Source organism: Hyperoodon ampullatus (assembly GCF_949752795.1).
Source record: "Hyperoodon ampullatus genome assembly, chromosome: 8".
Lineage (NCBI taxonomy): Eukaryota > Metazoa > Chordata > Mammalia > Artiodactyla > Ziphiidae > Hyperoodon > Hyperoodon ampullatus.
In genome coordinates, this window is record NC_136921.1 from 17,299,045 (window position 1) to 17,312,583 (window position 13,539).

The 13,539-nt window shown below is 41.7% G+C and overlaps 1 protein-coding gene across 1 annotated transcript in view; it reads left to right on the forward strand.

Annotated features, from left to right (window-relative positions):
- EPHA4 (EPH receptor A4) overlaps positions 1-13,539 on the forward strand; it is a gene marked incomplete at both ends in the record, with an annotated part of 138,391 nt that overhangs the window by 103,044 nt on the left and 21,808 nt on the right. Inside the window, 3 exons of the mRNA XM_079710441.1 lie at positions 5,251-5,375; positions 6,390-6,549; positions 7,721-7,832. Coding sequence (XP_079566567.1) covers positions 5,251-5,375; positions 6,390-6,549; positions 7,721-7,832 — 397 coding nt within the window. The remainder of the gene's footprint in view (positions 1-5,250; positions 5,376-6,389; positions 6,550-7,720; positions 7,833-13,539) is intronic.

A 13,539-nucleotide genomic window follows, 5' to 3' on the forward strand; every position in this document is an offset into this window, starting at 1 on the left:
ACAAATTTATTGCGCACCCACTGTATGCCATACAAGATCTTGAATAGCGGGCATATAGAGATAAGTCTTGTGCTTATAGGTTGTGCATTCTAATAGCCTACATGCTTGTATCTGAAAGGAAGGTGTTTTACAGATGGGAGAATGGAGGCAAGGAAACTTGAGTAACTTGTCCAAGATGGCAGCTAGTAAATTTCAAACCTGGATTCTTATCCAAAATCCTTTTTAAATTCATTGATTTTTTCCCATCAAATTAGTAAAATGAAGACTACTCCGCGTGGATCAGGATGCTTTTTCATCTTTACCTCATTTCATGTGTCCTAGATGAGCCCTCTGCCCTCACAGAACCAAGGTGCTAGTGATTTCCTGAACTTTCCAGTCACATGTGCAGCAGTGCAGCTGTGATCAGCCATCCTCTCCCCTTTCTGCTTCTTGTTTGCCCCAACAAATCAATCTGGACCACACTTCCCCAACCTTAGTCCCAATCCTCCATGGTTCTTTCTGTAATCCACAATGCACTCCTCTACATTCTGGCTTCTTATCCCAGTTACTGTCTGTTTAGTCAAGTACTGTCTAAGTTTTAAAACATAAATGCCTGTTTAGCTCTACTTTAAGTTCCTCAAGCAAAGGCTTAAAGGACATTTGTAGAATGATTGAATGATGATTGATGTGTCAGCATGATTTGTAAGTAAAAAGAAGAGGAAATGGAGGCCATGTTTTGGATTCAAAACTACTGAAATCCCCTTGAGAGTAATAGGAAAAGGTGGTCTCAGACATCTGCATCTCAGGGCAGGAAAATGGACATTGAAAATTCTCTAAAAAATTGAAAATTAAGGGCTGATTTGAATTAAATCACAAATCTTTCTTTAGAAACTACCCTTTAGGAGTTCTTGCCTTTGTGATTTTTGCATCCATCCATCACGATTCTCTAACCACACTGCTGTCAACTAGCACGACCAGCTCTTCTGGTTGTGTGTTATGTCAAAATTCTAGCCATTTAAGGCAGCCTGCTGCTTATGTCCAGGGACACAAAAGTTTCCTTAAAGCAAACATCTCTTTTATGAAGGAAGTCTGTGGGTAGGGAGGAATGCCTTTCAGTCTAAGATGTGCCTTTTTCCTACAATGAGCATACCTACATCAACCCTCAGCTTCCTCCCAGCTTCTCTCACTCTTCTGCAGGTGTATTATGTGTCTGAAGACACAGTATAATGAGGAAGCCTCTTCTCCCTATTGCCATGATGAAACTTGGATAAGAAGGTTAGCAGGAACTGTTTCTTGAGTTCTAGAAAATGGATTCTCTGGGTTGACACTGAAGAGTGTCTTCTCTGTAAGACTATTAAAAAATTCTGTCTTTTTTTTTTTTTTTTTCAGTTAAGAGGCTAAAGGATAAGATGGCACTTAATTGGATACCAAAGATTGTATTTAATTTAGCTTTGTTTGCCCGTTTGCATCTTAGCCGTGTTCCATTGGTGCTCATTAAGTTTGTGGTTGGAGGAAGAGCCAAGTCTCCATAAGGTTTGGGAATGTAAACTGGGAGGCAAGCAGGACCTTTCTTCTGCTTGGTCTTTTTTTTTTTGCAGTACGTGGGCCTCTCACTGTTGTGGCCTCTCCCGTTGCGGAGCACAGGCTCCGGACGCGCAGGCCCAGCGGCCATGGCTCACGGGCCCAGCCGCTCCGCGGCACGTGGGATCCTCCTGGACCGGGGCACAAACCCGTGTCCCCTGCATCGGCAGGCGGACTCTCAACCACTGCGCCACCAGGGAAGCCCTGCTTGGTCTTTTTATGTGGACCAAAATTCCCGTATGATGAGAAGCCTTCTTTTGAACTAAGGCACTGATTTGTCAAAGCTCCTATTAAACCACGTATCTGCGACGAGTGTTCAATCTGTTATTTTATTAGTCTTTTATCTCCTCTTCTAATTCTGTTGGCAAAGGGCAGAGCCCTGAGGTACTGGGACTCAGGATCCAAAACACTTCTAAACGGAGTAGGGTTTGGCCGTGTTTACCAAAGTGTGGAAACATACCAGTGCTGGCGTCAGAGATGATTTTAGGGGAGACCCAGATGGGACGTTATGTAATACTGAGTTGCTCTGTGTGAAAGTTAGTTCCTTTTCCATTCTCTCTCACTTCTGATTTCTCTAAGGTCAGAATCTCAAATTGGTGTCAGGATTATCCTTAATGCTTCTCTAACACTGGCTAATCTCTTTTTTTGGCAAAGCCTAGAGAGGCAAGAGCATTTATGTATTTTTTTTTACATTGTATTAATTATACTATTATTACATATTCTTTAAAGTATATATTAATTTTATTTGTATGGTTACCTGCCATTCATTGCACGTGATAACTCTAGAGGGAAGTTTTCTTTCGAGAAATAAAGTATGTCATCTTCAGAAAATTGTTATTTAAATCATAGTCCAAGTTGCAGAGGGATGTGGCAGCAATTACTTGGGTGGCATGAGAAGACTGATGCTTGGGAACCACTGGGGGAGGGAAATGATTGAGAAATGCCATTGCCAAATGCCTCCTCTAGCGAAATGAGCCACAGGCAAGGCACACAAGGCATGGCGATGGCTTCTAAATGTAGAGTTGGAGGCTGTATTGGAAGCAGGGTAGGAAAGGCGAGGAAAGAACCCTTATGCGGCTTGTAACATGGAGGGCATCTTCTCACCAAAGTGGCAGTGTGGCAAAGCCCAGTTTTTCCCAAACTAGTGTTTTTCTTGCCAAAGAAGTTAAGAAGCTCTTCTCCAGGGGGAGGAATAACTGACCTATTGACTATAACGTGCGTCCCAGTTTTAGGTCTGATTCTCAATCTCACTTGGTCATGGGTTGCTTCTGTCACTATGGCCTGATAAAAATGCTCTTCTGAAAAAGAGCTGTTTGGAAAGAATTCAGACTTTACAGCCACACACAGCATCATACTTTTTATAAATTACAATGATTTATTCTCCTTTCCTCTTTAATCTCATTTTCCTCCATTTTTATAACAGCTGAGTAAGCATATGCTCTCGGTTTATTTTCATGTTCGTGCCTATGAATTTTCCAAGTAGGGCTGCATTAGGAATATCCGATTAGTTACCACGATGATATTGTTAACTGCCTGTCTGAGATTTTGTGAGCCCTCGGTGGAGCTCATATGCCCTTTGAACGGCCACAGGAGCACTGCCGCTCCAGGTCCTGAAGTGGGAATCAGGTTCACTTCCCACATGCAATAATTTAGGGATAACCCAACCAGAGAGAAACCGTCTTAGTTCATCAGTGCGCTCACTCCAAGGGCAGCCAGACAATTCTTTCCCGAGAAATCTGTCTGATCAGGATCTGATCCAGAACATTTCTGAGTGTCAGTTCATTTTAGAACTTTATGATTTTCCTCCCTCCTGCTTTCTTTCTAACGGCCTCACTTTTCTACTTCATTTCCCAATCCTGAACATGAGAGTTGGGAGAGCCCCTTTTTATGGAGTGGATGCTAAAGTGCTCTGTTAGGCCGTATATTTATTAACTGGAGTGAAATGGCTTTTCACAGCCAGGCAACCTTCCTAGCCTCCTTGCTCCCTCTATGTTTAAGAAAGTCACTGCTTGCATTGTGCTGGACAATGGCTCTGTGTCAACCAATAAAGAAAGAGAGAGAGAAAATGTGGGGGGCTGCCGGGGAGCCTTAACACAGCTAATGAGCACATTTCCGGTTCTCATTATCCTCAGGTGTTCAGTGGCTTTCATATGTCTGCTGCGTGTCTCTCTGTTCACTCAGTTTGCTATTACTAACATTGGGGTTGCCTTTGATGGAGGATGTATGTGTTTACTGTATCGAAACTTCACTTGTGTTTATGCCTGAGATCCAATCTGGAATAGCTTTGGGGGCGGGGGTGGGGGGAAAAGGAGAAGGAGAAATAGGGAAGAGAGTGTGTGTGTGTGTGTGTGTGTGTGCGTGTGTGTGCCTGTGTGTTACCATCTCAAGGCACCCCTAACAGAGATGCCAGGCTGTCAGATGGTCCCCCCCAAGAGGTGCTCTCTGCTGGATTAGCTTTAGCAGGAAGATTCCATTGTGTGACATGTAACTTTGGTGTATCTGGTTGCATCCCTTGCCACCAGCATACCTGTCAGATGCGATCAGAGGGTTTGCAGTGAGTCCCATTCCATTTTCAGATAATTTATTTTACTTTCTTTTTCTTCCTCTGAGTTAGGATTTGGCAGTTGTGTGTGTCGGGGAAGAGCAGGAGGATAACCCAGCACTACTCTGTTGTTCCTCAGTGGCCACTTTTGGACGTTTGTTTTCATATATATATTCACAATTTGAGAATGAATAAGAATATACATTCAATTAAGGAAAACCTCTAATATCTGGTTCTATAGCAGCTTGGTTAGATAAGATCACAGATTTCGTGAACGCTCCCTCTTCTTCCTGGAGATGGCACATTTGTGCCATTGTTGGTCACCACAGAGCTTGATAACGGGTGGCTGGAGATGCAACCACCACAGTGGAGAAGCAAGGGTTAGGTAGCCTGGGTTGACAAAAGTTTCTGCTCCCCAACCCTGATAATACAGCCGGGGGAGGACGGCTTTTGTGTCTTTCTCAGTGGAAAGAAGAAGGTTTGCTACTCAGCAGGCAAAAGCAATATTTCAACTCTTGTAAAAGAGTTGCAAAATGCCATATATGTCCAGAGAGACTATCATGGCTTTATTTGTGTTCTTCATTATTTGCCTGGTTGTGTTCAAACTGGAAACTCTTACTGTAATTAAGCAATACTTTTATTTATATTGGAAAGTATGTAAATTGTTTGCCTTCTGGCATTCCCTACAGTACCCTTGGAAGAGTTGCAAAGTCTCTCGTCTAAAATTAAAGACCAATAACACGACACTCAATTCTTTGGAGGTAGGATGAAATGCAGTTGCTCTGAGCTTAAGAGGAGATTTTCCAAAGGTTTTCATGGCTTGCAAAAAAACAAACAAGCAGATAGCATCCTCTATACCTACGGCCTTTCTGAGGAATGGCTGCAGGTGCTATAGAGGTGATACTGTAAGGCCCATGGACTTACCAGACTACTTCAGAGATTGTCTTTTTAAGACAAACCATATACAAAAAAATATTGGAAAGAACCATAAAATGGTATGCTTTTGTACTAGGGAAGAGGAAAACAGGGATCTGGCGGAAGACAAGACAATCCTTCACAGTTTTCTAAAATAAGATGATATTATTGACTGATGCCACCAATTTTTCCCCCTAAAGTAAGATATCTTTTTTTTTTTTTTTTCCCACTAGCACCCTCATCCATTGCTTTGGTCCAGGCTAAAGAAGTTACAAGATACAGTGTTGCTCTGGCTTGGCTGGAACCAGACCGGCCCAATGGGGTGATCTTAGAGTATGAAGTCAAGTATTATGAGAAGGTATTACTTGAATAAGCAAGGTTCTTCTCCTTTCTTCCCCCCAACCCCTCTTTGCTTCCCTCCTTCCTTCCTTCCTTCCTTTCTTTCTCTCTATAGTTTTGGTCAGTTATAAGTCCTGGAATACTAGTAAATCTCAAAACCAAATGCATTTTGCTTCCCAATCAAATCCAATTATGAATTTTATGTATTAAGTTGCTAATCTTAAAAAAGAGAAAAAATACGTTATGTTCTAATATAACTATATGTTTTCTTTCTAGTCCTGCAAATCAAGATAGCTAAGCTAAGAATGTCTTATCTATAAACCTTCTATCAGGAAGAGTGACTCATAAAAGTTGAAATAGTGATCTGTTTAAGTAGATCACTGCTATTCAGAATCAAGGTGTGGATTTTGATGACTTAATAGAAAATCAAGGAAAGAAAGTTACATTCTTCGGCCTCTTAAAGTTATAGAAAGACATTATTTTTTACAAATAACTTGTCTCTTAAAGGACAGCATTCTGAAGAGAGCTATTTGCATTCAAGGTTGTCTAGAAAATGAACAATTATCTTCTCTTTCTTTTTAAAGGTAATCACTTATTGGCTTCCTTATTAAAAGCAGAAAGGGGACAGGATTTTTTTTTTTTGAAACCAGATTATAACATTTTTGACATTTTCTAGAATGGAAAATAGAAAAAGAAAAGGGACCTTCTTGCAGTAGTTATTTCTGTGAAATTGCTGGGTGTGGAGTGAGAAAAGCCATCAACCATCATCTAATGTTCTTTTCAAAAAAAGATTATGGGTAAAGATCTGGATATGGTCAGTGTCAATAGCGATCATACCTGAACTCCACATTTCTTTCAACATCTAAGTAACAATAGTACTTCTAACATTGAACTGAATATAGTGTTTAGAGTTTATCAATCTCCATTTACTTTCAACCTCTGAGTGGACTGGCTTGGCTGCTTTAATACTGTATGGGAGTAAGTGGGAGATTTATTTTGCCACCTTCCTTAATTTTATCCTCTCGTAATGTAGGATCAGAATGAACGAAGCTATCGGATTGTTAGGACGGCTGCCAGGAACACGGATATCAAAGGCCTGAACCCTCTGACTTCCTATGTTTTCCATGTCCGAGCCAGGACAGCAGCTGGCTATGGAGATTTCAGCGAGCCCCTGGAGGTCACAACCAACACAGGTAACGAGTTCTGAGATTCTTTGTACAATCCAGGGCAAATCCCATTATGGTGAACTAAGAAGCTATACACATTTTTGGTTAGGCAAACATTTTGTTGCAAAGACTATTGCTTGAAACTAGATAGCCAGTGTCTGTAACTTAGCACACCTCTTGCTATTTAGAGAAAAACATTTTTCATAACGGTATCTGATCTGTCTTTTCATATGATTGAAAAATGTCTATCTTTCTCCTGTGTTGAGCCTTCCATAAACCATGAAAACTGGGATTGCCAAACTGACTAATGGACAGTTGCATAACTATCTTACATTAAGCTAAGGAGTTTTCTCCCTGGGAAGATTAGAGAAGGTACCAATTTTTTTTTCTCTCCTATTTATTTCTAGGAATCTGTTCAAATCAAGTCAGATCAGTTTTTTTAAAAGCCCCTCTAGACAACTACATCAATCTTTTAACATTGTGAGCTGGACCAACTGGATGATTGAATCAAAATGTTAATAGAGGGCATACCTATGAATAAGCAATTTACATAAGACATCTCCCCTCCATAATTAACAAACCAAAATCGAGCCTACTGGATAAGGAGCTGGTGGGGCAGAATTTTCTACGTTAGTTCTAGAAAGTAATTTTATTCACAAATTATTAAATAGAATATGAATGAAAAAAGAAAGAAAGTACTCTAGAATAAAATCTGAAGGGGTTTGACATCCTTTGCGATTATCCTGGAAGTCTTCAAGGAGGAAGTGGCTTTTGAGCTGGGCAATCATAGACAGGTTTTTTATAGATGGGGTGTGAGGATGCAGTGGAGGGGTCATTCAAAACTTCTTGTCCTTTTGGAAATTTCCAGGTGTTTATCTCACTAAGGAATTCATCAGATCCTTAAGTAAGAGTTTGGGCTGAGACTGGAAAAGAAAAGAAGAAAAAGCAATGAGTAGAAATGTTTACCATAGGATTTAATAAGAGTCTTCTGGTTGGAGTTCTTCATACAATTATAAAAAAGAATGTCTTTGTCTCATTAAGACTGTCTTAGAAGATGCTGTTGTGTGAATACTTAACGTAGAGCAAAATAGGCTGTGAGCATTTCAAATGGCTTCAGAGAGTTGAAACTTGTGACAGTCAGAAGTTCTAGCTCTTAGGACCTTGCCCAAGGTGATCCTTGTGTAACTGTCTTTGCCAGTGCCTTCCCGGATCATTGGAGACGGGGCCAACTCCACCGTCCTGCTGGTCTCCGTCTCCGGCAGCGTGGTGCTAGTGGTTATTCTCATCGCCGCTTTTGTCATCAGCAGGAGGTAAGCACTTAAGCCACTCACTGCCCCTGACCCCCTTCCCAGTTTTTGTGAGGGAGCTTTTTGTCTCCTCCACACAAAGCTGAGGCTTTTGATTAGCATCATAAACATGGCATTTGCAGGACAAGCTCCCTCCTCTTTGCTTTGATCTCCCCACCCCGCTGCTAGAGCTTCCGGCTGGACCCTGTTGGCAGCCCTTACCACTGAGAGTCCTGGAAAGACCCAACTGATTGCAGGAAACTAAGCTGAAAAGCAGGCCATTGGGAACTTTCTAGATATTCTAGGCCGTAAGGTGTTACATTTATACCTCTCTTAAGCCTGAACTGACTGCCAAAGGCCAAAAAAAAAAGCCATATAAAACAGACCTCAAATTTGAGCTCTGCTATTTGTCAACTGTGTTACTTCACCTCTTTGAGTCATTATTTCTTTTTTGTAAAATAGGGATAATAAAATATCTGCCTCTAAGAGTTATTGACAGGAGAGTTTTGATAGGCAAAGTAGATAATCTGTCACACAGAGAGTACTTCAACATGATATTGGTTCATAATGACAGTAACCAAAGCAAGGAAGTGGGCATTCCATCTTCCCTTAGGAAAAGCCATCAACATTTCCAGAGAGTATCCTTTGAGCACTTCGTGGGCATGGCATTGTTCTTGGAAATGGATCTAAAACAGCAATTACTTATTCTATGAGAGTTTACGCTCTAACTTGATACTTAAAAAACAGTCTAGAAAAGAGAGACATAGAAAGAGCTTGACAGCATATTCTTTTGTGTGTGTGTGTTACAATAAAACTTTATTTACAAAAACAGGTGGTGAGCTGGATTTGGCTGAGGGCCATACTTTGCCAACCCCTGAGCTTGATAGCATATTCTTTTGATCCAGTTTTTCTTATTATCATTGCCTCCATCAATTATTAACACTGCCTGGAGCTTCCAGAAGACTGGGTGGGGAGGGGGTTTGAGGGGACAGCTGCTCATCTTCAATGTGTGTCCACATCTAGGTCCTCTTTGTCTCACGTGTGAGAATCATCCCCTTCTCCAACCTTTACCACCCCCACCCCCCATGCCATCAACTGTTTTACAAGGTGGGGCTTTTAAGAAAAAAGCAGAACCTGGGGATGTCAAAATGATCCTCTTAAATATAAATCTTTTCATGTCATAGAAGAGGAAACTGATACTCAGAAAGGTATCGTCCTTGTCTGGATTCACTATATTGCTTTAGTGGTAGATCTGTTACTGGACCCCCAATAGCCGTGCTTGGATCTCAAGCCACTGTCTGTTGCACTGTCTTTTCCTGGCTCATCAGTTGGTGAGCTCATTGATGTCACAGCATAGCCTCTGGCTATTTCCACTGACCTGGGCAAGCCACCATGATTTTCTCTCACTTTGTGGTACATTATAATTAAGGTGATGACCATATATCTTAGTTTGCCTGGATGGTTTCAGTTGTCACCCGTATTTATTAATATCATGTCTCTACTCTCACTCTCCAGAATGTCCTGGTATATAGAGATCAATCATGATCTCTATCACACAGTACAGCACAACTCCTTATTGTGTGTGGGCACCTACATTTGTCATTATGTTTGTTCTTTTTGGTTCAAAGTCTGTTGGATTAGAGCAGTGAATTTCGTCTTGAAGGAGTTAAATCCACCACAAACACTCATCCCTGTTGCTGTAATACACACACACAAACATACATCTAGACATGCCCCCTGTACCCTATATAATAGTACAGCTCAGGCTTTGGAAACTTCAACTTGGCCTGAACAGAATCTGAATTCCCAGAGTTCTTTCCTTTCCTGGCTTTTGATTTTGGAAGTCAATCAAGATGGACCTCTTTCTTATTCATTGCTGTTTGACTTTGTGCATGTACACATGCCAGGCTCATAAACACATGGGAACTATAGGCATTAATCTATATCCATCTGATAGCCAGGAGGAGGGAGTGGTATGAGGAGTGTATAGATTTACATGGGCTTTTGCTTTCATTATTACGTAGTTCTACATTTGAAATTTTTACAGTGTATATAAACAACTTGTGTCATCAGAAAATAAAGTTGTTTAAAAGTTTAAAACTAAGGAAAAAATTATTAATAACTGCCACTGCAAAAAATATTTGACTGAAATCCAGCACCCCAGAATGTTCAGAACCATTTGAGAGAACACTTGTTTACAGAAAGTGGGTCTCGTCTCGAATCTCAACCAAGATGTTGGTTGGAGGCATTCTCTAGTTGTAGTCTGTCTTTCCTTTAGAGTTACTTTTTTTGCTTGTTTTTTGTATTTTAAGTTATCCTAAATACAGCAGTCAGACAGGAGTAATTAGAAATAAGTCATCTCGGGCTTCCCTGGTGGCTCAGTGGTTGAGAGTCCGCCTGCCGATGCAGGGGACACGGGTTCGTGCCCCGGTCCGGGAAGATCCCACATGCCGCGGAGCGGCTGGGCCCGTGAGCCATGGCCATGGAGCCTGCGCTTCCAGAGCCTGTGCTCCACAACGGGAGAGGCCACAACAGTGAGAGGCCCGCATACTGCAAAACAACAACAACAAAAAAAGAAATAAGTCAGCTCGTTATAATAAGTTTTTTTTTCAGATGTTCTTCTTTGACAAAAGAAAAAAAAAGAAAAGCAGATGAAAATGTAATACAGGAAGACAAGTTTATTAAAAGGTGTAGCTATAGGGGCTTCCCTGGTGGCGCAGTGGTTGAGAGTCCACCTGCCGATGCAGGGGACACGGGTTCGTGCCCCGGTGCAGGAAGATCCCACATGCCGCGGAGCAGCTGGGCCCGTGAGCCATGGCCACCGAGCCTGTGCGTCCGGAGCCTGTGCTCCGCAACGGGAGAGGCCACAACAGTGAGAGGCCCGCGTACCGCAAAAAAACAAAACAAACAAACAAACAAAAAAAAGGTGTAGCTATAGAAAATAACATCGCAAGCCTGATGACTTAATTTCCTTTCTGCTTTTATTGATCACTTTATTATATAAGGCAGGATTGATCGGATTTCCAATTATGAGTCCCCACCTTAGAGAACTGAGCCTGTCAAGTTACCCAGCCATGATCTTGTCCCTTCTCCCCCATTAAAAAAAAAATGTTACTTCCCAAGGCTGATAAACACTGCTTGGTGATTGGTCCTCAATGGATCACTTCTTAGAAAATGAAATGTCAACCCCTTGGCCTCCTATTGATTCTTCTTTAGTGTCGGACATAAAGCTGTCATGGAAAGGCTGCCTGGAGCCAGGTAGCTGACAGGCTTTGCGCAGCCAGTGCACACTCAGCTGATTCTTCTCCACAAGTAGGCTGTGTGCTCTGTCGTAACGGACCGCAGATGTTTAGATGGGACAAGAACAGGTGAGAAGAGAAGAGACAGGTAGTGCAGACAAAAGTCTGGTCCATGCTTTTAGTGAGAGTACAAATGAAAGATGGTAAATGGTACTCCTAAAATCATCTCACCACCCTGTAGCCAGCCATCTGGGAAAGCAACAGATGAAACATCCTAGCCTGGAAAATGATGGGGCTGCTTCTTGCCTCATAGAGCCATGGATAGTTGACGGCAGAATGGATGCGAGGGACGGACCCCTTATAGGGTGATTCCCCACACTGCTGATGACATGGGAGATTGTTTTAAGAGGTAGATGGGCAGAGATCCACACAGTGAGAAAAGTTTCAGTCCTTCCGATTACTTCAAAGGCAAATCTGTTTGCTAATTTGTCATTTAAGAAAGAGGAAATGGCCTCAGGCTCACAGCTAGTATCTTGCTGGATTGCTTTTTTTTTTACAGCAATTGTTTATTTTATTATGTTTACTTTATATGGAGAAGTATGAGCTTTAGGCAAGTCAGAGTGATCTTTAATTTTTCCAATGAAAAGATCTACTTTTTTTCTTTTGTCCAACTTGGAATTGTAAACATTTGGGGATCTCAGTGAAAGAATGAAATTCCTAAATTTATAAATTTTCTTTATATATTTAAAATAATATACAGAATACATTGACTTAGATTTATTGTATGTTTTTTCCATCCACATTATGTTGAGGAAATTAACTTACATTTTTTATAGGCATCTTTGATCAGTGTCTTCCTGTGTCACTTATCACATACGTTATAATTTAAGGATTCTGTCAGCTTTTCAGAGAATGTAATTGTACCAGCCATCTGGGTGGTTTAAGGTGCAACATTTCTTGTATTTATGTAATGCTGTCTCTAGAAGTCTTCCTAAACTGCATAAGCACATTCTGTTGGCAACATGGCACCATTTCCTTATACTCCTGTAGGTTCACATTTGTGATCTCCAGTGTAACCACTTTATTGCTTTTAAAAGTGATTTTTGACCATTAACAATGACATCATAAAATGCAATGATAAGGTCATAACCTCAGGACTAATGAACTTAGTGATCAACTATGTTAAATTCCTCTGACAAATACCTCCCCCTTTTATATTAATGATTTTATCAGTTTACCTCCAAGCATCCTAAATAGTATTAATTCAGGTTGCTTTAGGCCAGTGTGTCTTCCCCAAATAGTATTTTATTGTTCAGTATGTATGAGAAACGCTTTTAAGAAAGAACTAGAATGCAAGATGAGTTCCTCTTTTCTAAAGGACAGTTTGGTGACCAGAGACAAGTACTGCCTGATAACCAGCCATAGGTGGCATTTCTACTGACCTTCTGATGATCTCTGGTGCTGCCGGGTTTCCATTTATGTTAGGGTTATAAAGTACCCCTTTTACTTGAATTAAAGAAGTGAATTAATTGATTTTAAGAAAAAAATGAAATGACTATTGCAAAATTTGTGAAGGAGGTACACATACGGCTCAAGGTAGGAAACTACTGGCATCTTGTATATTAGGAACTTGAGGCCTGGACAGGAGGTGAAACAGTTTACTGCACCAAGGTCACACAGCTAGTTAGTTGCCTGATCAAGACAGGAGTCCATCTCTCCTGACTTCCAGTACTGGCCTAGATAGATTATTTTAATGTCTTCTGGACTGAGAACATTGACCTACATCAAAAGTTAGCATTGGGGGCTTCCCTGGTGGCGCAGTGGTTGAGAGTCCGCCTGCCGATGCAGGGGACACGGGTTTGTGCCCCGATCTGGGAAGATCCCACATGCCGCAGAGCGGCTAGGCCCGTGAGCCATGGCCACTGAGCCTGTGATCCGGAGCCTGTGCTCCGCAAGGGGAGAGGCCACAACAGTGAGAGGCCCGCCTTCCGCAAAAAAAAAAAAAAAAAAAAAAAGTTAGCATTGATGGGCTTCCCTGGTGGCGCACTGGTTGAGAGTCTACCTGCCGATGCAGGAGACGCGGGTTCGTGCCCCGGTCTGGGAAGATCCCACATGCCGCGGAGCGGCTGGGCCCGTGAGCCATGGCCGCTGAGCCTGCGCATCCGGAGCCTGTGCTCCCTAATGGGAGAGGCCACAACAATGAGAGGCCCTCGTACCACAAAAAAAAAAAAAAAAAAAAAAATTAGCATTGACAATTGTAGCAAACCAGAGCTTCAGGAGTCTTCTTCATGATGTTGGTACCATGTGTGATGTGTGATTTGATGTACAATCTAACACATGCTATAAAGTCAGACCTTGCAAGTTAGTTTTATCTTCTTTGGAAGGTTACGATTTTCCACTTTGGAGCTGAAACTGTTCCCATAATGCTAAAACAGTCACCATTCAGACTCTATCTTCCCCGGTGTCCTAATTGTAATATTATGGTCACATAA